This window comes from Ctenopharyngodon idella, chromosome 15 (genome assembly GCF_019924925.1).
Source record: "Ctenopharyngodon idella isolate HZGC_01 chromosome 15, HZGC01, whole genome shotgun sequence".
Lineage (NCBI taxonomy): Eukaryota > Metazoa > Chordata > Actinopteri > Cypriniformes > Xenocyprididae > Ctenopharyngodon > Ctenopharyngodon idella.
The window spans coordinates 31,518,491-31,540,964 of record NC_067234.1 but is presented as its reverse complement, the minus strand read 5'-3'; the positions used below and the strand labels follow the sequence as shown (position 1 = coordinate 31,540,964).

General features: G+C 36.0%; 1 protein-coding gene across 1 annotated transcript in view; it reads left to right on the top strand.

The window, feature by feature from the left end:
- The window catches only part of si:ch1073-280e3.1 (complement factor B), a 28,167-nt gene that overhangs the window by 4,850 nt on the left and 843 nt on the right, over positions 1–22,474 (top strand). The window contains exons 4-18 of the mRNA XM_051861579.1: positions 5,298–5,483; positions 5,823–5,996; positions 6,091–6,189; positions 6,769–6,902; positions 10,589–10,727; positions 10,836–10,967; positions 11,762–11,866; positions 14,891–15,028; positions 15,198–15,298; positions 15,378–15,507; positions 15,767–15,914; positions 17,091–17,167; positions 17,319–17,410; positions 19,567–19,699; positions 19,775–19,824. Coding sequence (XP_051717539.1) covers positions 5,298–5,483; positions 5,823–5,996; positions 6,091–6,189; positions 6,769–6,902; positions 10,589–10,727; positions 10,836–10,967; positions 11,762–11,866; positions 14,891–15,028; positions 15,198–15,298; positions 15,378–15,507; positions 15,767–15,914; positions 17,091–17,167; positions 17,319–17,410; positions 19,567–19,699; positions 19,775–19,824 — 1,838 coding nt within the window. The remainder of the gene's footprint in view (positions 1–5,297; positions 5,484–5,822; positions 5,997–6,090; positions 6,190–6,768; positions 6,903–10,588; positions 10,728–10,835; positions 10,968–11,761; positions 11,867–14,890; positions 15,029–15,197; positions 15,299–15,377; positions 15,508–15,766; positions 15,915–17,090; positions 17,168–17,318; positions 17,411–19,566; positions 19,700–19,774; positions 19,825–22,474) is intronic.

Genomic DNA, 22,474 nt, shown 5'->3' with positions numbered 1-22,474 from the left:
TTTAACACTCTGAGTAAAAACAAAGTTTCAGACTTTTATTATGTATTTTAATTGGGGGTTAACACCACTAATGCTGGGGTATAAAACCAAGCTCTAAAGCATAGGATCAGAAATATATCTGTCCAACTCATGTGCAAGAGTCATTAATTAAATAGTCTGCATGCTCTCTTTGTCCAATCAATAATACTGATAAATTTGCAAATATGAATTTTATGCTGGAATTTACAAATGTACAGTTTTTAACCACAGTATATATGACTCTCACCCACAGGTGTTAAACTCTAATCAATTAAGTTCACTTTACATGTGATGATTGGCCTTTAGCGATAACACTTGCTGTTAATGAACATGAGTCTACTGAAGGAGAGAGGAAGAATATGGACAGAAAAAGAAAACAAGATTGAAGCAGACTTACAGCCACACTTAGGCTGGCCACACACTAGACGATTTCCAATTTTTAACCGATTTTAAAACTGTGGGAGACCACAGACATAAGGGCAGTTTCAACCGATTTCTAGCATTTTAATCCTCCGAATGCACACACTAGAAGATCCGTCCGAACCGCGAGACCACACACCTGTTGACTGTTGTAACATTTTCACAGTGAGACAAGATCTCACGGAGACTTGCGAGATCAAACGTGACTTGAGAAGAAAAGCAAATGGAGGACAATCGACATCTTCAGCTGGTTCTCCTGACGAATATGGGTGATCTTCTTTCTCAATACTCCACTTACATGGTATGTTTGTGGCTGGAAAGTTTCATCTAGAAGCACACAACATCTGGTTTGTGAAGTTTGCTCACTCTCATTGGCTATCGCGGATATCACGTCAGAGGCAGCCTGATCAAGACAAGATTTGGGATCGTGCGGGCTCCGACGTGTTCGGGAGCAGTAAAGTAATAGTAATGACACCACACAATTGAGGATTTTTTGGACAAAAAGTCAGTTGTGAGAAGCCTCGAATCAGGCCAGAACATTTGGTGTTGCAAATCAGGCCCAAAATCGGGCTTAAAATTTTCAAGTGTGTGGCCAGCCTTAGATGGAAATCAACTGCAAATAAAATACACTTTAGATGTAACTAATTAAAACTCTTAATTTCTCTGAATATGATTAGTAGAGGTTTAGCTTTATTGAGCGTTGCTAATGTTGTTTCATTGAACATTTCATTTGACATCACCATTATGGTGATTAGTGTTACATTTCATTGAGTACCTTGATTTTGATTAATAGTGCGAGTCTCAGTACTGGCAGGAAATCATTACCCACAACGAAGTAGAGATGGGAAGTCTGGTTCTTTTTCATGAACCGGTTCTTTCGGACAGTTCGTTTCAATGAACCGGCTTAAAAAAAACCTATCACCGGTTCTTTTACGTCCTCATGTAATGACGTCATTTCTATCTTTCAGGTGCATGAAAATGCATTCAAACACATTCAAATAAATAATGTGTAATCATAACTTCAGTTAAATAATAATAATCATCATTGTTATCTTGGATAAGTATCTTGCATTTATGTTTTGCAAAAGCACACAATATACAGGCACATGGTGTGGCTTAAAGATATAAAGATATATGTCTTAAAGATATAAAGTAAATAAACTAATCTTCATCAACTTTTTACAGAAACCATCCAGCTCATAAAGCTTAAAATATACTGTAACGTGCATACTGTCCCGTGGCTCCTCCTCCCGGCCGCCGGAGGGAGCCGTCACCTGAGTTTTGAGCTACTTCCCTCTGGACTACGTTACCCATAGGCCCTCATTCCTGGGACTGATTGCGCACACCTGCACTGCATCACACTCACACTATTTAAGACGCACACACGCATCCATACACTGCGAAGTCTTGATTTGCCCCGGTGATCATTACTGAGCGGTTTCCTGTGGCTTGTTACGCTGTTATTGTTTGGACTGCTTATCTCCTGTGAACCTCTGCCGCCTGCCCTGAACCTTGCTTGTTTCCTGGATTGTGTTTGCCTGCCGCCTGCCCTGAACTCTGCCTGTAGTAAGACCCTGAATCTCTGCCGCCTGTCTCGACCTAAGCCTATCCCTGTTTACGATACTATCTTGCCCTTGTCTGCTTTGTGCTTTGTTCTTGCAATAAAGAAACTGCAAATGGATCCTCACGCAGTTGGCCCATCATTACACATACACAATAGTAAATAGTAAAATTAATTTGTTTTGACTGAACAGTTGCATGTTCATGTTAAAATGTTGTTTAATAAAACTAGTTGCATTTGCATTTTCCAGTGCGTTTTATTTGTTATTAAATAAACGTATATTTTGCCAAATTTACCCCCTCATTCAAGTCCTCGGCCCCCCTGTGCTCATAGTATCAGCACAGAATCAGTTATCCAAATGCAGTGCTACCACATATGCTCGGTATCTCCAACTCATTGGTTCTCAGTATCGAACATGTCCGAAAGTTTGGTTCAGACTCAGAGATGGTGCTATCAGAGATCGTATTATTATAGGGAGATGAGAGGGTCTGTATCTCTTACCATTGGAGAAAGCGTAACGGCTAACTTAATCACGTGCGGCACCTCTCAGCCTATTGTGTCGCCGTTTGTGTTCTGAGCTCAGAACTGCTGTTGACAAAACTAAAGTCAAAGCATGTATCAAGTATATTTAATATGTTTCTACTGTTTTGATTAACACATTATAAACATTTTAAACACCTTGGCAAAAGTTTATGGATTTATTTAATCTTAGAAATTAAATAAACTGTTCCTGAAAATATCATGCATTATTGATAAAACATATAAATGTATGGTTTGACAGTTTTACAGTCCATTCATTGTGTTTCCAATCTTTAAAATAATAGGCCTACAGTAATTGTGAGGTAAACATGTTTCCAACATGGTTTATATTGTTACACTTTATGTTCATCCTTCTGAAGAGATTACATGCATACATAGCTCATCGGTTCATCGGTTCTCAGTATCGAACGTGTCCGAAAGAAGCAGTTCTCAGTTCTGTACTGGTAATCGAGAACCGTACATTCGGTTGTACAGGCATGCTCAGTATCAGCTGCTCGTTCTCATCAGTTCTCTCAGCACAGCATGTCTGTTCATGCTGTGTGTTTGAGTTACTGGAGTAACTATATAATCCGGGATATTAGTTTATTTACTCACATATACGCACTGTTGTGTGTGTGCACTTGGATGGGTGAAATGCAAAGCACGGGTTCCGAGTGTGGGACACCATACTTGGCCACACGTCACATTTAACTTTTTTTCAATTTTGACTATTAACTAAATATTAACTATGACTTTTGCCTCAATAAACTCCCAATTACTGCTTCTTAATAGTTAGTAAGGTGGTTTTTACATTTAGGTATTGGGTAGGATTGTAGATGTAGAATATGGTCATGCAGAATAAGGCATTAATGGGTTAGTTCACCCAAAAATTAAAACTCTGTCATCAATTACTCACCCTCATGTTGTTCCATGCCTGTAAGATTTTTGTTCATCTTCAGAACACAAATTAATATATTTCTGATAAAATCCATTGGCTCAGTGATGCTTCCATTGCCAGCAAGATAATTAACACTTTCAAATGCCCAGAAAGCTACTAAAGACATATTTACAACAGTTCATGTGACTACAGTGGTTCAACCTTAATGTTATGGAGCGACGAGAATACTTTTTTGTGCGCCAAAAACAAAATAACGACTTTATTCAATAATATCTAGTGATGGATGATTTTAAAACACTGCTTCATGAAGCTTCAAAGCTTTATGAATCTTTTGTTTCGAATCAGTGGTTCAGAGTGTGTATCAAACTGCCAAAGTCACGTGATTTCAGTAAACAAGGCTTCATAACATTAAGGTTGAACCACTGTAGTCACATGAACTGTTTTAAATATGTCTTTAGTAGCTTTTCTAGCTTTCCAAGTTTTCTAAGAACGTTTGAACGGGGCAATTTTTTTTCTTTCTTTTTTTTTTCTTGTCGACTATATATAAACATTTTTTATGTAAAATATCTTACTCAGGACAGTACTAAATAAAAAATAACATGCATTTTCTTATTTTGTTCAAATAATTCACATTTTCACAGATTCTGCAAGTGGTTCACATACTTTTTCTTGCAACTGTATATATATTATAAATTTGTAGATATTTTTAATTAAACATTTGTATAATTAAAAAGAAGAGTTTAAATTAATACTTTCTTTTTGGCCTGATTAACCAAGCTCTTCATTAAAGTCCTACAATTTAATAAAATAACATATTATACAGACACTTCATATTTAATGATGATTTGTTAATTGCATTTAATAGATTACACTTTCAGTAATACAGTTGCATTTGTTTTGACCAGGAGGCATCATCTGTGGGGCATTCGAAACAATCATTTTGAGATTCAAAGTTTCAAAAAACTTAATTTCTCTCATGAATAGTTGTGATGAAGTGGGCAAATACTGCTTCTAATGTATATATCGTTTTGCCGGATTTTTGCTTAGACATCAGCACTTGTTATACAAAACCTAACAATGTTTGTAGACAAATCAAAAGATCCATGCCACAATTCATGCTGGATGCCATTGTTGAGTTTGGCACTATGCTGGTACCCAGCATGCATATTGTGTTTGTTAAAACAGTTGCAGTGGCTGAACTAAAAATATTTCACCATAAATCAATGTCCAAGTGCCCTACTGAAGGGAACACTGATCACCAAATGGTGACTTCACATTTTAAACATTCCATATTAACTCTAGCTAGATTTAAACCTCAAACTCTAAACAGCTTTTACACCCAGACTTGCTTTTAATAGGTGTCACTGTAGTATTAGGTTCTATACGGTAACATAATATTGCATTAACCAGGTGTGGAACTGATATTGGGTGTGTTACGGTATTGTGGGAAGTTGAATAAAGAAGTCATCAGAAGTTATGGCTGGCTGTTGCATCGTCCTCCATTAGAAAGGTTGTCGTTGTACCTATTAAACAACAGAACAATCACTAATGGCCAATCATCACTTGTAATGTAACTTGCCTGGATAATTCAACATTTAGCACTACAAAGAGTAGATCAAGTGTTAGTTTTTAACACCTCTGTGTGAGACTCATATTTACACCATGGGTGATCATTTAACACAGCTGATTTTGCTGTGCATGAATCCTGAAAACCTAAGATTAATTCCTCACCCAGGGTAAAGATTAAACTGTGTGAAACATGGAAAAAAAGATAACCTAAGATTCTGTTAAGCCAGGGTTAACAATTTTAAGCATGAAAAGCTCTACAGACTGCTTGTTTGGCTTCCACTTTAAGCACCCATGTTTCTGTCTCACTCTTAGAGATTCTTTGCCCTGCTCAACTTCAGCTTGACAACGGGCAGTTCTGGCCGAGGAAACAGTGGTTCAAGTTTGGAGAAAAACAGACCTTTTCATGTCATGTAGGATTTGATTTGATTGGATCTGCTGAGCGGAACTGCACTCAGTGGGGTGGATGGACTGGTGCAACACCAGTGTGTGATGACCAGTGTAAGCATTTATATTCTTTTGGATCCAAACATATGCAGAACATGCTAATCAAGTTGTATGTTGTATTACAATTATTTTTTGTCATTTACTCTTATTTGAAACATTAAATGGTCCCTTTTATGCTCATTTACAGGTTCATTTTGGCACACTTTGGCTTTGTAACTCTGCATATTGTTTACATGCACAAACAGCTATATTACTCACTAAAAGAAAGGTAGAATTAAAAAAAGAGCAATAGGTCCCATTTAAATAGGTATCATTTGTGATTTTTCATCCTTATTGAAAAAAAAATGTAGTATATAAATTATAAATGTATGTTTCATGTGTTTCTTGTTCCAGCTGAAGACTGCAAAAACCCAGGCGTTCCTCCAGGGGCCTCACGTTCTGGGGAACGCTTCCGTATTGGAGACAGAGTGCGGTATCTGTGTCAGTTAGGTCTGGATATGCTTGGCCCATCTGAAAGAAATTGTTTAGATTCAAGGGAATGGAGTGGAACAGAACCACGCTGCTATGGTCAGTCAAGGAAACCAACATTTTATTTACACAATGCAGTGGGAGTGATTCAATGTAAACATATATATATATATATTTTTTTTTTTTTTCTCAGCCCAGTACTCATTTGATCAACCAGATATTGTTGCTCAGGCTTTAGGAGGATCTCTGACTGCAGTTATGGATGTGTCACACCCTGACTTCAAAAAGAAAGGTGAAAAGAGAAATTTTTGAAAACATAATATTCTTGAACACAAGTAAGGAACATTAAAGGGATAGTTCACCCAAAAATGAAAATTTAATGTTTATCTGCTTACACCCAGGGCATCCAAGATGTAGGTGACTTTGTTTCTTCAGTAGAACACAAATGATGATTTTTAACTACAACTGTTGCGGTCTGTCAGTCGTATAATGCTTGTCAATGGGAACTCCATCTATAAGAGTAAAAAAAAAACATGCACAGACAAATCCAAATTAAACCCTGCGGCTCGTGACGACACATTGATGTCCTAAGACACGAAACGATCGGTTTGTGCAAGAAACCGAACAGGGTTTAATTTGGATTTGTCTGTGCATGTTTTTTTGACTCTTATAGATGGAGTTACCATTGACATGCATTATACGACTGACAGACCGCAACGGTTGGAGTTAAAAATCTTCATTTGTGTTCTACTGAAGAAACAAAGTCACCTACATCTTGGATGCCCTGGGGGTAAGCAGATAAACATTCATTTTTGGGTGAACTATCCCTTTAACCTTTGTTTGTTGTTTGTTTGTTTTTATTGCACACTAGGACAATATTTGGGTAGGACTGTTAGGGTTGAAGAAGGTCGGCTGAATGTTTTCATCCTTTTGGACACATCAGGAAGCATTTCACAGGAGAGTTTTAATAAAGCAAAAACTGCCATTACTGAACTTGTCCGTAAGGTTTGTATTTGTAAAATTGTATTTTTTTTTTTTTTTTTTTTGCAAACTGTACAATTACAAAAAGCTGTAAATTAAACAGCTGTAAATTAAACATGTTAATATACTTATTTAAAATAACATGATAACTCATTTAATAGGTATGTGTTCTCTAAAACAGCTAGATGTAAATGGACAATAACCATGGGCCCATGCCATAGTGGTTGCTGAACAAACTCAGGGTTACGGGATTAGTTTCGAGTTGACAAAACTCAGGCTTTGTGCTGCCTTAACATGCTATCAGAATTATCATAAATATAAAAGTTTCCTAGTCAAGAATTGGACATCAATGCCCTCTCAAGTTGTATTTACTATTGGCAACGATTGTTGCTGTGACTGGTATTCTTTATTCGTTTTTTCCACAACAGCAACATAGACTTGTCTTGTCGTTAAAGTAGTGCATATTTACATATATGAATAACCATTTGAAGTGCAATGTATGTTTCATACATAGCAAAAATAGCATATAACTGAAATTCCAGCAAGCTGATTATCTAGATGGCGCTGTGAATGTTTATATGGTGGACAAGAATGGGATGCTACATTTTATTAAAACATAAATACGTATCTTCAATAATTTTTGGCTTTAATAAGATTTCACCAATAAATAGGCAAGAATAAATCTGGTGTCCTCCATGTTTCTTGTTCTTTCCAACAACAAAGCATATGAACGCGACAAGCTTGTAATCATGACTTAAGAAGTGGGGAGTCGAAAATTTCAAATAGCATGTGAAGGCAGCATTAATCCTGAATGGAGCGTGTGCACATGAAAGTGCAAAAAGCTAATTCACTTATTGTGAGATTGTTCTGATATGTATATATATATATATATATAGTTTGTCAAGGTGGGTTTTGTCACTCCTTTTGTGCATCTCCTCTCCTGTATAGAGAATGCACAGACGGTCCTCGCTAACCCAGCTGATGCCTGGATTATAACCTTATTCTCATCAAGTATTCGAGAGGGTTAAGTAGATTCTTAGAAATATCAAATAAATCGACTGCCTATCGGTATCAGCAAATCGACACTACCTGTCTTCTGTGTTCTCTCAGCTTGGCCATCCACATAAACCAATCACATTTTGATGATGCAGAAGACACAAGCCTATGGGCTTCAGCATCACCACCAGAGTGATAGATTCAGAAGTGTCAAGAAACTATGAAACAGTGTATATCAAAATAAGTATAACATGGAGGACCAGGTTGTAAATCAGTGAACCTCATTCAGCAGTTAAAGGATTAGTTCACTTCAAAATTAAAATTTACTGATAATTTACTCATGCCCATGTCATCCAAGATGTTTGTCTTTCGCATGACCTTCCCAACATGATTACGTAATGTGTGGCGCATCGCAGAGCTAGGGCAAGATGAGCATTTGTGGTTAAAAAGAATATCATTTTTAATTTTTTTTAGAAAATGACCGATGGTTTCACTAGATAAGAATCTTATTCCTCGTCTGGGATCGTGTAGAGCTCTTTGAAGCTGCACTGAAACTGACATTTGGACCTTCAACCCGTTGAACCCCAGTGAAGTCCACTATATGGAGAAAAATCCTGAAATGTTTTCCTCAAAAACCTTTATTTCTTTTCGACTGTAGAAAGAAATGCATAAACACCTTGGATGATATGGAGGTGAGTAAATTATCAGGAAATTTGAATTCTGAAGTGAACTAATCCTTTAACACAGATATGAGAGCTATGCAAAAGTCTTATAACCTGTGGAGTCTCTCTCAGGTTTTGGTAAAATAATATTTATACAGGTTAAAGTAGGGTACAATCCTCAGAGTGTTTATTAAACCTCAGTTCCCTGAAATTAGGGAATGAATGAGACATTGCATCAGTAGCTGACGCTGTAAGAAACACCTTTCTCTGAAAACACTGAAGCCTTTCTGAAATACAGAAGTGTAAAAGAGTACCTCAGGGATGACGTGTTTTTGTATGCAAAACGCGGAAGCGAGTTAGCATTTTAGGACTTCTGGTTCCATTGCTCTAAAGTCTATGGGTTTTTTGAATGGGTTTTTGCTAAATCGCCTGAAATAAAGTCTGTGGTTAACAAAGCCTCTAAATATTTTCACGTTTTGATCTATGACAAAAACACACCAGTTATAACCTGCTTGTGATTTTTTAAACCTTTATTGTGTCTTAAAAACGGCGGTTGCTGACAAGTTGCTAAAAGGGACTACTTCCTTTGGTGGCGACTTTAGACGTCATCATGACAAACAGGACATTTGGACAGCATTTCTCATGAAAAAGTGGAGAAGTATTCATACACAGTGCAGATCATAATCAGCAAGCATGTTTTTAAATAAAATTGTTTTTTAAATAAAGTTTGAGGAAGCTTGGTGGTAGTGACGTTGATCCGCGACCATGGTGTGCTGTAGTCCGTTTATAGCCTACTGTTAGCTTTTTATATCTGACGACTTTATTTAGGCTTCAAAATGTTGTGTTAACTTGTAAAGATTATCTTGATAGACAAAACGTGTAAGTGTCATAACCCTTTGTTAAACACAGAGCTTATTTTTTGCGATTTTCCAAAAGTCTATGGGAAAAATGCATTGGCTTTCGATCGAGGGAACCCGTGCGCCGCTAACTTCCGGGTTGGCCTACAAAAACACGTCATCTCTGAAGTATTCTATACACTGGCCATGGCATTTGAGAGTGCCAGCATAGGCTGGACATTGAAATGAACCAAATGAAATGAGTTTATTTCACTCAAATATTACTGAAGGTTCATTGTGCTCAACTCTTTTCCCGCCATTGACAGAATTTTCCAGCAATCCATGTTTTTACTGTTATACAGTAGGGGGCGCTATTACGCATCTTCTGAAAGAGTACAGAATCTCTGGTTCAAAACACAGGTGAAGAAAAAGCTGAAATAAGCAATAGAAGCATTGCTGACGCACATGTAAACTGTCTAATGTTACTGAATGAAATGTTGAGCCCATGAAGAGATACAGGACTGTGAAGGTTTGGGGTATTGATGGACTCGATCTACTTTTGATCATCATTCTGAATCCATTCTGGATGAAGCAAATGACAAAAACTTTGTTTTTGTTCAAAATGTTGATTTTTTTATGAAACATACCCACATTCAAGTGTTGGTTAAAAAAAAAAAAAGTGTTTTTGCAAAAGATTAATATAGGGAGAGATGTGTTAGCATTTAATCGAAATAGTAAATGTACACAAATCGAGGGAACAAATTAGTAAATTGTGCGCACGATTAATCTTTTTTTTTTTTCTTGCATGTCATGTGCGGGGCTCCGTAACATCAAAATAACAGTTAAGGATTATTTATATCTCAGTCTTTGAAAAGGACTGCACTATTTTTTAATAAAACTTGACACTCAGATTTTCCATAGTGTGGGATGAGTGTTTGAACAGTAATAGTGCACTTATAAAATTTCAAATTCATATTATAGGTAAATAGTCTAAGAGAAATAACTGCCGATTTCACATGGGCCACAAAAAAATGCCTGTACATTTGTTCTGTGCGCTACTAATTGAATAGGCCTGCTCTGCATCACTGCTTCTTATACACACATATATAAATAATTCTTTAATTTCCCACCTCTAATTCTAAAGCATAAAACAGCCATTATGTGTTTGAATCAAAATAAACTTTTGTGCAAAAATAACATTTTGTTCCTCTTCCAGCTGGATAGCTATGAAGTCCAAATGAAGTTTGACATCATCTCATATGCCAGTGAGCCCAAAGAAATAGTGTCCATTACAAGCATGGAGAGTCATGATATGCATTACATCTTGAAGAAATTAAACGAGTTTAGCTACCAAAGTATGTTTGTTGTAAAAATGTTTGTTTTTAAAATTTTGAACCATGTGCATTACTATCTTTATTGTAGCTTTCTTACTCCAGTTTCATGAATTTTATATTTCATTTCAGGCCATGGGAATAAGAAAGGCACCAATCTGTATAAAGCCCTTGAAAGGGTGTACAGTCAGCTGGTTTTCCTCAGGGAGACCAAGAGAAATCAATTCAATGAGACTCAGAACGTCATAATCATCGCAACTGATGGTAAGACTGACCAATATATACATATATAAGACGGAACAATATATACATCAGTGTAGATGCGGCATGTGGATACATTTCTGTAGATGTGGCAGTCTTGTTTCTCAAGAACAAGATTGCCACATCTTGGTTTAGGGATACATAGGGATACATAGAATAATGCAGTGTTGGGGGTCCTCCAGGACCAGGGCTACATAGTGTATGTCATCAAGGATGCCTCATTTCAGAAAAGTAACTATTTCATTACAGTGTAAGAAAGAAATGAAAGAAATTAGGTCTCACTAGGAATAACAATAAATTTTATAATGGTTACTTTTCTGAAATGAGACATCCTTAATGATGTATGTGGCTGACACATGTGACCTCAATCTGCCTTAAAAGGGTAGTTTACCCCCCACAAAATGTAAAAATCATGTCATCTTTTACTTATTCCCCTGTTGTTTTAAACCTGTATGACTCTCTTACTCACGTGGAACATAAAAAAACATGGGAATCCAAACATCATTGGACTCCACTGACTTTTATTGTATGAATGAGACATTTTTCAAAATATCTCCTTTTTTGTTTCACAAATTATGCACAAAATATGTAAATGATAACAGAATTTTCATTTTAAATTTACTATATAACATTACATATACTGTAAAAACACTCAATGTTCCTAAATATGAGCTCATCATGATTGCAGATTTTGTATGTTAAAGTAATAGCCAGCATTTTAAGCTCAAAAGTTGTGAGTAATTTGAAAGCTCATTGAATGATGTACTTCTTTTGCTTTTGTTTTTGTGTATATCCAGGCCACTCAAATATGGGACTCAACCCACAAAACATTTTAGCTAAGATCCGGAACTTATTGGGCTACAAACCCAGCAGTGTAGACCACACTCAAGAGGAGCTCCTGGGTTCGTCTTACTCTATCAGACTAATTTGATATTAACCCTGTTTTTCTTCTCATGTAATATTGCTCAAATTTCAGTTTATTTTGAATCATTATAACTAGACAAATATCTTGTTGTCTGAAGAGGTTTCACCACTCATGTTGGTGTTTAAATGGTACAAGGTGGACCTTAACCATTCACAGTGTATCTTGGTGAACCTTACCTCCCAGCAAGCAATAACCGTCATTTCATCATCTCGGTTAACTATAGACCCGATGTAGTCCGGCTATGAGTAATCTAACCAAAATAACCTTGAATTTGGTTACATGTCGTTTTTGCCAAAATAACTCGCGAGATGTATCATATTCCATCATGTAAGCAAAGTCAACAGTGATTACGAGGTGTTTGGTTTCATATCTTTGACATGTTCTATGCGTAGCCTGTGCATCTATTCTTGGGCTATGGTTAGACATCTATTAAATTTTTACTGACAGCCCAAATTTTGCCTGGTTTTAGCCTGGATGTCAGGGCTGTGTTTGGATGACAATTAGACATCTTTTAAACGCAAAATTGCTTGCTGGGCTTAGAGGTCTGTGCGGGATGTATTTTTCAGTTCCACTCCTACAAGATTATGTCCTGCTCCCATCCACTTCTCCAAAAGTACGTTAGAATTTGTCTGCTCACGCCTGCAACTTTCACATTTTTTCCAGCTCCCACCCAGAAAATGCAGCATGTACAGGTCTACATAGATATTTAATTTCTGCTCTTGTAGGATTCTGTCCTATTCCAGTGCCATAGGCTATTTTTTTTTTTGTTTTTTTTTTTTCAAAAACTCTGATTTAATGGAAAAGTCAATTATCCTGTGACATTGACACAATGAAGATTTTAAACCCTGAAAACAAAAATAGCACAAAGCTCAAAATTAACAAGTCCTAAAATTTACAGTTGCTAACATTGGTTTCTGTGATGTGCAACACAAACATCTCTGTTAAAATCTCACAAGTTTGTAGTTTAGTGTTTCATGTTCATTTAACTCACCTTTACCCTTCCCTTTGTTTCCCTTCATTTCAATTTGATTTGTAGCATTTCTGATTCTGTTTATATGAACTCTAAAATTTGCAATCCGACTCACATTTGCAAATGCATTTATATGTCCTTAACAAAACATAAGCACATATGCAGTGTCCAGTCGCCACGTTCAGAGAAATAAAGTCACAGTTAGTATAATTGTCATTTTTGCCATGAAGATACCTTAAAGGAAAGCTGAAAGCTGTCAGAGGAGTTTTTTTTTTTTTTTTTTTTTATCAAATAAACAGTTCAGTCTCCTCCACTGACCAATTTGTAAGATGTAAATAAACACATGCATGTTTAAAAGTATGCACTGTAAAAAAAATAAAAATAAAAAATAAAAAAATTGGCGAGCCAGAAAATGTCTGTTTAAAAACAGAAAAATACTGTCAGAAAAAAACAAACTGTAAAAAAAACCCAGCAATTCTTATCCTATAATTACTGTTTATTACTGTAATTCTACACAAAATCTCCCTATAATCACATAAAATCTTTTTCTTTTACATACATTAATTGTTAGAATACAGTCATACACCTCTAAAACACATCACTGTAAAAAAAAAAAAAAAAAAAAGGCAGCTGTGGTTGCCAGAAATTTACTGTAAAAAAATATGGTAGCAACATTTAAGTTTTACAGATTTAACTTAAATTTACAGGGGGAAAAATTTCATTAACTATATATAATGTTAATTTACCAGGTACTAACATCTGTTTTGTACCTTTATAACACACTGACAACCACCAATATCAAATGGTGATGAGAAAGTGATGAATCAAAGCTCATCACAAGCAGCTTTTCCACAAGCTGAGAAGGACAATATTAATATATAGAAGGTGCACACAGTGTCATTCACACACACACTAAACACCATCATGGTAACACACGACAATAAAAAATGCAATAAACATTAATTTAACAACATTCGACATAATATAAAACCCTAATGTACATAATTAGAAAAAACTATTAGAAAAACTAAGAAGAAACAGAGTTGTTTGGGAATCATTGGGAATGCCAATTTTACATTTTTTTTTAACTGTAAATTAAACAATGACTTGTTCTTTTTCACTTCCAAAAACTGTAAATTTAACAGCATTTTACTGTAAAATTACATTAAACGTTCTGTTAACAAATGAACAGTCTTTTACCATTAAAAACACAATAATTTTTTTTACAGTGTATGTATACTATTATTTAACCTTTAAAAACCCTCACTTTAACCAACACATTATCCTTAATGCTAAGAAAAACATGTTGAATGACTGCAGATTTCTGTAGTTATAGATTAATTTCCATTTTTCTATTTTTACAGAAAAAAAAATCTGTAAAATATTAATCAACATTTTATATAAAATTATACATTATTCTGTAAAAACACAGAAAAATTCCTTTTAAAAAACAGAAATTTGATGCCAAAATACAAGCAATTTTATGTCAATTAAAATTATAGCAAATATCTGTAAAACAACAGGCATTTCATTGACAAAACGGGAAAATTCTTTTAAAAAAATACAGACCATTACCTGTAAAATGACATTTATTTTTAACAGCGTGTAAACAGAGATCTTGTTATAAAAGTCCTCTGGTAAACACACATCACAGCACTGTGTATGTGTGCAAGCTATTTTTGAATATTTTTGAAGATCGTGATATTCACATGCTAAGCTTTTGTCCTGTTGATCAGATTATTTAAGGATTACACCACCGAATTTCGAAATTTCATTCGAATCAGTCTTAATCAGATCAGTTGAGGTGTTTACGTGAAGGCTTTTCTATCCGATTGAGCAATCAATCTGATCAGCAGATTATTTGGGAGCATGTGAATTATTTGAGCTACATTATTTCCTTGTGGGTGTATTTTGTGTAGCAGTGTGGTTGTGAAGGCCTTGATCTAATGTTTCAGAAAATACAGTCTAATATTTTGTTTTTCTTTTTTTCCCCTTAGTTTTACCAGTTGTGTGCATTTATATGTTTCACAGATGTGTATGTGTTTGCTGTCGGAGGAGAAGTTAACAGGAAAGATCTCACAAGCATTGCCTCTTCCAAGAAAGATGAGCAGCATATTTTTGTTTTGATGGACTATACACAGCTCGGATCTGTGTTCAACCGAATGATCAGTGAGTAATCAGATATCAGAGAACCTCTAGGGTCCCCCAGTTGAAATCGTTGTCCGGCGACTCTGGACAATTAATATGTTTATTTTCAGTTTCAATCTGAATATCTTTTCTCCAGATATATTGTCCCAAAGCAGCTTTACTAATAATAGTGCCTTACTGTACAAATCAGGTGATTCTGCTGTGACGAAGTGTGGAGTGGCACAAGAGGAAGCGGAAGAGGAAGAGTCTAAAAACACTTACACCAGACCTTGGCACGTCAATCTTCACTGGGTTGGTAAATTCATATCAAGAGTTTAACATTTTAATAAAACTTGAGATAAAGACTAAAGTGCTTTTTTTTGTCATCCAGGGACCTAAAACATGCAGAGGGTCTATAGTGACTAAGAGCATGGTATTGACAGCTGCACACTGCTTAATGAAGGTGAATGCAGATGAATCTGTATCAGTTGCCAGTGCTGCTGACATAACAGTTCATCATGGTAAGAACTGTTGTTTTTGCCAACAATTTTATGAAATAATTCAAGGTAACTAATGCTACTCAAAGAGAATCTCTTATAAAGTCAGCTTAAAATAAAAGTCAATTTGAAGAAAGTTTTAAAAAGTTTTTTTTTTTAATGACGTTCAGTAATGAATTTGACCAGGAACAGTACATTTGGTCAACTCTGAATTTATGTTGATTTTACCTTGTCATGCACAGGAGCTAAACTTCATTTACTATGCTTCAATTCTCTTACAAAGGTAATGGTGAAGTTAAAGCCATGGACTTGATACTTCATCCACAGTATAATGTGAAAGGCCTTAAGGACAAGAATGTAAATGAGTTTTATGATTACGACATTGCTCTGATTAGGATGAGGAAAAACATTACAATATCATCGCAGGCAAGGTATGATTCAACTTCTCTTTCCCTTGGATATATATTTAGATGCTTGCAGCACTTAAAACCTGTTCTGATGTTTAAAAAAGGGATGTGGAGAACAAAAATATACTGTCATTTCACAGTAAAATGTTTAATAATACACTAGTGTAGTGTGATTTTTATCATGTGTGCTATAAATAAATAATGTAGAGACTCGAACCAGAAACAGTATTCAATGTCATGGCTTAACAAGCAGACTGCTTTGGAGTTCTGCCTTGCCAATTAAAGGATTAGTTCACTTCAGAATTAAAATTTTCTGATAATTTACTCACCTCCATGTCATTCAAGATGTTCATGTCTTTCTTTCTTCAGTCGAAAAGAAATGAAGATTTTTGAGAAAAACATTCCAGGATTTTTCTCCATATAGTGGACTTCACTGGGGTTCAATGGGTTGAAGGTCCAAATGTCAGTTTCAGTGCAGCTTCAAAGAGCTCTACATGATCTCAGACGAGGAATAAGAGTCTTATCTAGAGAAACAATCGGTCATTTTCTAAAAAAATAAAAAATTCTATACTTTTTAACCATAAATGCTTGTCTTGCTCTGTGATGCGCCACACATTACGCAATCACGTTGGAAAGGTCAGAAGTAGGCAGAAGTACCGCGGTAGGGTGAAAAACTCCATCTCATTTTCTCCTCCAACTTCAAAATCGTCCGACATCGCTGTTTTACCTTTTTTTGTAAAGGCCGTTTGACAGTGTCTTTGCTCGTTCGCTTTGTAGACACTGGATCGGTACTTCCAGCTACGTCACGCGCGACCTTTCCAACGTGATTACGTAATGCGTGGCGCATCGCAGAGCAGTGCAAAACAAGCATTTGTGGTTAAAAAGTATAAAAATTTTTTTTTTTTTTTTAGAAAATGACCGATTGTTTCTCTAGATAAGACTCTTATTGCCTCGTCTGGGATCGTGTAGAGCTCTTTGAAGCTGCACTGAAACTGACATTTGGACCTTCAACCCATTGAACCCCAGTGAAGTCCACTATATGGAGAAAAATCCTGGAATGTTTTCCTCAAAAACCTTCATTTCTTTTCGACTGAAGAAAGAAAGACATGAACATCTTGGATGACATGGGGGTGAGTAAATTATCAAGAAATTTTAATTCTGAAGTGAACTAATCCTTTAATAAATTACATCTATACACAGGCCCATTTGTTTGCCTTGTACCAAATCATCAAACCGGGCTCTCAGAATGGATCCAGACGCGACATGTGATCAGCACAGTGAGTATTCATAAAATTCAATTAATATATTGTTATGAAGACATTTATAGTGAATAATATTGAATTTCAAAACACACTAAAACTCATCATCTTTAGCTAAAAGATAAAAAAAAATTCTATGATAAAATGAATGTTTTGTGTGCATGACCAGAGAGTACCCTGCTCCATCTGGAAGAGACTCCGGCTCACTTCATCAGACAGGGAACTGAACGATCAGACACCCACATACATGGTGGTGCAAAAGTGAGTGCTGTCCTTACAAAATCACAACACTTTAATGTTTTTGTGCCTTTATTAGATAATGCAGTGTAGATGAGTCAGAAAACAACAGGGAGGGGAAGGGGGGAGGACCTTGAGCCGGGACTCACAGTTACAGCTTCTTTATACACTTACTGGCCACTTCATTAGGTACTCTTTGCTAGTACCGGGTGTACACAAATAAACTACCAAGATTCCTCACAGATTCAGAAGATGTATTACTCTTATCTGTATGACCAAAAATGATGGAGTATTTTAAGTGCAAGTGATTGCACCGGCGCCTCCATGTTAGCTGTCATGCAGTAATCTTTTTCACTCGCACAAACACTTGAATATTGCACATTTTTCTAGGTTAACATTAGAGCGAGTGGCCATGTAAAGTTGCAACCACTTACATGTTTCAAATGATAAGCCATATTTGAGGTCAATGAATGAGCAGCTGTTAACGATCTGTCACAGACTTCGTGACTTTGCCACTTCCTGTGGATTTTTTTCCCCCTGCGACTAATAAAATTTTTGGTCGACTAATCCTCTTCTCAATGACTAATGGTTAGAGTGATTTTACCTGACTTGTACTCATTCAAACTTTCTCATGAGCTATTGGTATGATTAGTGAAATGATGTTAGCTGGTCATTTTGTTCCAGGGCCAAAAAAAAAAAAAAAACAGTGAAATTTGGGTTTTTGTGATAAAGTGAAGCTTTTTGCAGTTATTTAAAATGCACCTAATCACTTCGCACAATAATTTAGAAACAATGTGAATCAACACCACAAAAATTGAAGCAGCAAGCGTTTCTTTGCACAGAATTTGTCACAAAACTTTTGGCTATGGCTGTACATAGACCAGCAGTTAAAAATTGCACAGCCAGGAAGTAAGAACACATCCACATATTATCAAACTGGCAAAATAAGTTTCTATGGACTGTAGGACAGTGACAGACTTATGTTCAATAACATGGAAATAAAACAATAAATTCACTTGTTATGCAATTACTTGTGATCCATTTGATTAATTAATCAGTGCATCCTATAATTTAGTAAATTATATGAGCAATATCACACTTGTAGCCGTGCAATACGGCTGTATATCAGCACGCTGTGATTACCTACTCAACTGTGCTATGGGTTCAAGTGTACTACAAGTGGTAACTAAACACATTTTTTAATACAAAGATAGTATGTTAAAAGCACATTTTAGTTCATATTCATGGTGTCTCAAAAAAGCACAGTTGAGTACACTTAGATGTTCTTAAGATTATCTTATGAAGAATTTTTAGTATATTAAGTTCAAAATTAGTGTGCAAAAATAGAGCACTTTAAGTACATTATGAAAGTAAAATTGTTTACAAAAGTCCCTTTCAATTTAAAAGTCTCTTGCGACTGACTCATTCACTTGTAAAGTTTCCCGCCATCTAATGGCGTATTAATGTAACTTTCACTCAATCCGTATTATGCACTAATGGACGCTTTCTCAATACAAATATTGTTTATATAAAATAATATTTATTGAACAACCATATTTAAATTAACAACAATAGCTATTATAAATGACAATAGGAAATAAACACAATTGTACAATTCAGTCAAATGTACAAAAATATAGCCTTAAAATTAAATTATCAAATTTAACATAGCACAATTCGATTTGCTCTGGAACAAGTAATAGATTAATAAGACCAAAGATTGCCCGTTTTATGTACCCAAAATCTCACGTTTAACTACTATAAGAGACATCGCCAAATCCATGAAGCACTGGCCGAGATGAAGCTGTTCTCGGCGGGTATACGAGCACTGAACGACCACTGATGGCCTGGAGCTCACATCTCCGAAAGCGTCAAAACAAATTGTAAAATAGGTGCTATGATTAAATATGAACCACATATTTCAGGTGTAAACAACTTCAATCTTGCATAAAACTCTTAAAACTACAGTTTGTGGTACAACAAGTGTAGTATTTATAAAAAATATAGTGGATTTGCTCGGCCGCCATGACAGTCGCTTCAAGCAGAGTGATACAAACGGTGGAAAGGTAGGAGTGCTGTTATCACTAGAATATCGCACGGCTCTCAGCCAATCAGATTCGAGAACCAGAAAGAGCTGTTGTATAATTATGTACATCATAATATAAAACTTTATTCCACAGAGAGGTGAATGCATAAAGAAAGCAAGATCCACCTTCCCTGAAAACAGCAGCGCATCTCTGTCAGAAGTGATCACAGACAGGTTCATGTGCACTGGAGGAACAGAGAATAACAGACATAAAATGACTTGCAAAGGTTTGGTTGAAGAAATTAAATATATATTCATATCTACACACCAAGATGACACATAATGAGTGTAATTCTTTGCAGGGGATTCTGGAGGATCTCTCTTTCTACGTAAGAGGATGCGATATTTCCAAGTGAGTTCTTTGTAGTTTATTTTCAGATTTCATTTGTCTTGATAAAAAGAGAGCCCAGAGGTGGAAGTTAAAGTGCACTGCAAAACTTTTTGTCTTAATAATACATTTAATTGAGAAGCAAAAATTATGTAAGATAATATTACTTGTTTTTAAAGAATATCTTGATATCACTGGCAAATAATAAGAAATTTCTAGGATGATTTTCCATTTCATTCTGACTTTAAGCATAGACAATTGTGTTAGATTTATGTTTGAATCAAGGGAAAATATTTATCACCAGGATAAGTGAATTATATAGACGTAAGTGTCTTTAAGTGTGAATATGTACATGGCCTAAAGTGATGTCTGGCGGGGGTATTTGTTTTTAATGACCCTACAAGTTCAATTAAACCATCAAAATATGAGGAAAATATTTTATATATTTTTAAAAATATTTTAAATGAGGGAAGAACAAAACACTAAACTTGGTTAAGGTATTTATCTGACAAAATAATTTGTCAAAAAAGCAAACTACAGCTACAGGTTTATATTACTATGCAAAAAAAAAAATGCATAGAAAAACTGGAAGAGACTGGAAAGAGCATACATAGACTACAGCATAATCAGTTATTAATATTTCTTTGGTTGTCACTTGTTTTTGCATGTGTTTATAATTTCTTTGTATGATAGCCTGGTTAAAAATTACGTCTGCACAATTTGGCATTTTTAATTGCATTATCATCACAAATAAAACAACTGTTTCCAAGCACAACTATGCAATATGCTGATGTTATAAAGTTATTTTAATGGAAAGTGTGAAAAACAACTCACTTTTGGGGCCAGCGGTTTAGACATTAATGGCTGTGTGTTGAGTTATTTTGAGGGGACAGCAAATTGACACTGTAATACAAGCTGTACACTCACTACTTTACATTGTAGCAAAGTGTCATTTCTTCAGTGTTGTCACATGAAAAGATATTTTTAAAAATATCTTTTATATTTTAAAATATTTACAAAAATGTGAGGGGTGTACTCACTTCTGTGAGATACTGTAGGTATTACAAGGAGAGGGTGACTTATGAGGACATTACATGTCCCCATTTTTCAAAAGGCTTATAAATCATACAGAATGAGTTTTTGTGAAAAAAAGTACAAATGTGTACAGTTTTCTGGTTTAGGGGTAGGTGTAGTGTAGGGCGATAGAAAATATGGCTTGTACAGTATAAAAACCATTACGCCTATGGCATGTCCCCACAATTCACAAAAACAAACGTGTGTGTGTGTGTGTGTGTGTGTGTGTGCAACGGACGAAGGCCAGTATGAGCTGTGTGTAAGCCTCACTCCCCTGATCTTAAGAGGCACTCTAGCGACTAATGCTAAAGACTGTGGTCTTTAGCCTCCTTGTTAGAGCCCCCGACTCCCATGCCAGAGGACCCGGGTTCGAGTCCCGCTTAGATTGGGCGGTTTGAAGAGGAGGGGTTACATGTGCATATGTATGGATACTGTTTATAATGAGATTTGCTGAACATTTTTTTTTTTTTTTTTCAGTAAAATTTAGCACAGCACACAGCATTGTATTCATGTGTTCAGTAAGCTCCATCACAAAAAAAAAAAAGGCATAAAAGCCTCTCTTTTTGTATCTTTGTGTTCATTCTTAAAAATGACAGTGTAAACACCAAGGGAAGGATTAAGTGTATCTTTTTTTTTTTCGGTCCGGACCAAAAGAACCAAACAAACTCTGGTGCGATTAGACTGAAATATGAATGCAACACGGACATCTAAGGCCCTACCAAATGGTACCCTAAACCCTCACGGTCTTCCTCTTACTCTGCACTTTCGTGACATAATGCCACATTGACTGCTGGGTAAAGTCTCCAGCGTAGCTCGCAAACTTGTGGGCTCAGCTGAAGTGCACATCGAGGGCGCATAGCGGCCACAAAGGGGGCGCTCGCGAGCACCCTTCTGAAACCTAAAATGGACTGAACAGACACGCACACACGGCAGCCATAAGACCGAAAGTGCATAGAAGCGTGCCATTTGAGATTCAGCCTAAACAAACCAAAAACAGGACGGGATGTCACAAGATGTGACCCTAAAAAGGCCAGAATGCTCCAGTATATCTGGGCAGCATCCGAAATTGCATACTTATTTTGAATAAGTACTTACTGTGTGACTATGAAAAAAGTATGTTCTATATATGAATGTGTGTAGTATGAATGTAGTCCAGACGTACTACATTCGACATGTTGTCAATATCATGTGATCTACCAGCGTCAGTTGCGTCGCTTCACTGCCATTCACAAATCCACTCCCGTGGCCTCAATCTCACTGGAAGTAGTGGGTCATCCGGTATTTTTGCCTACTCTTTTATGAGTACTGTGATTTCTGACATTCTTCTTTTGTCACATACAATTTTTCGCTTACTATGTAGTAGGGAAGTATGTGATTTTGGACACAGCCCTGTTTTTCCTCATCATAGGAGCTATGTTGCCCATTACAGTTCAGTACAGGTGTTTAAACCGCATCTTCTTGAAGGAGGTCTTTGTTTGAGTGTGACGGAGGAATTCCTGCCTTCTTTTTCACTCTTTTGCACATTTTCTAAGCTCTTCACATGTTTTCAGCTGGTAAAAATATGAGCGCATATAGCCTAGCACACAGCATTGTTTTGGAT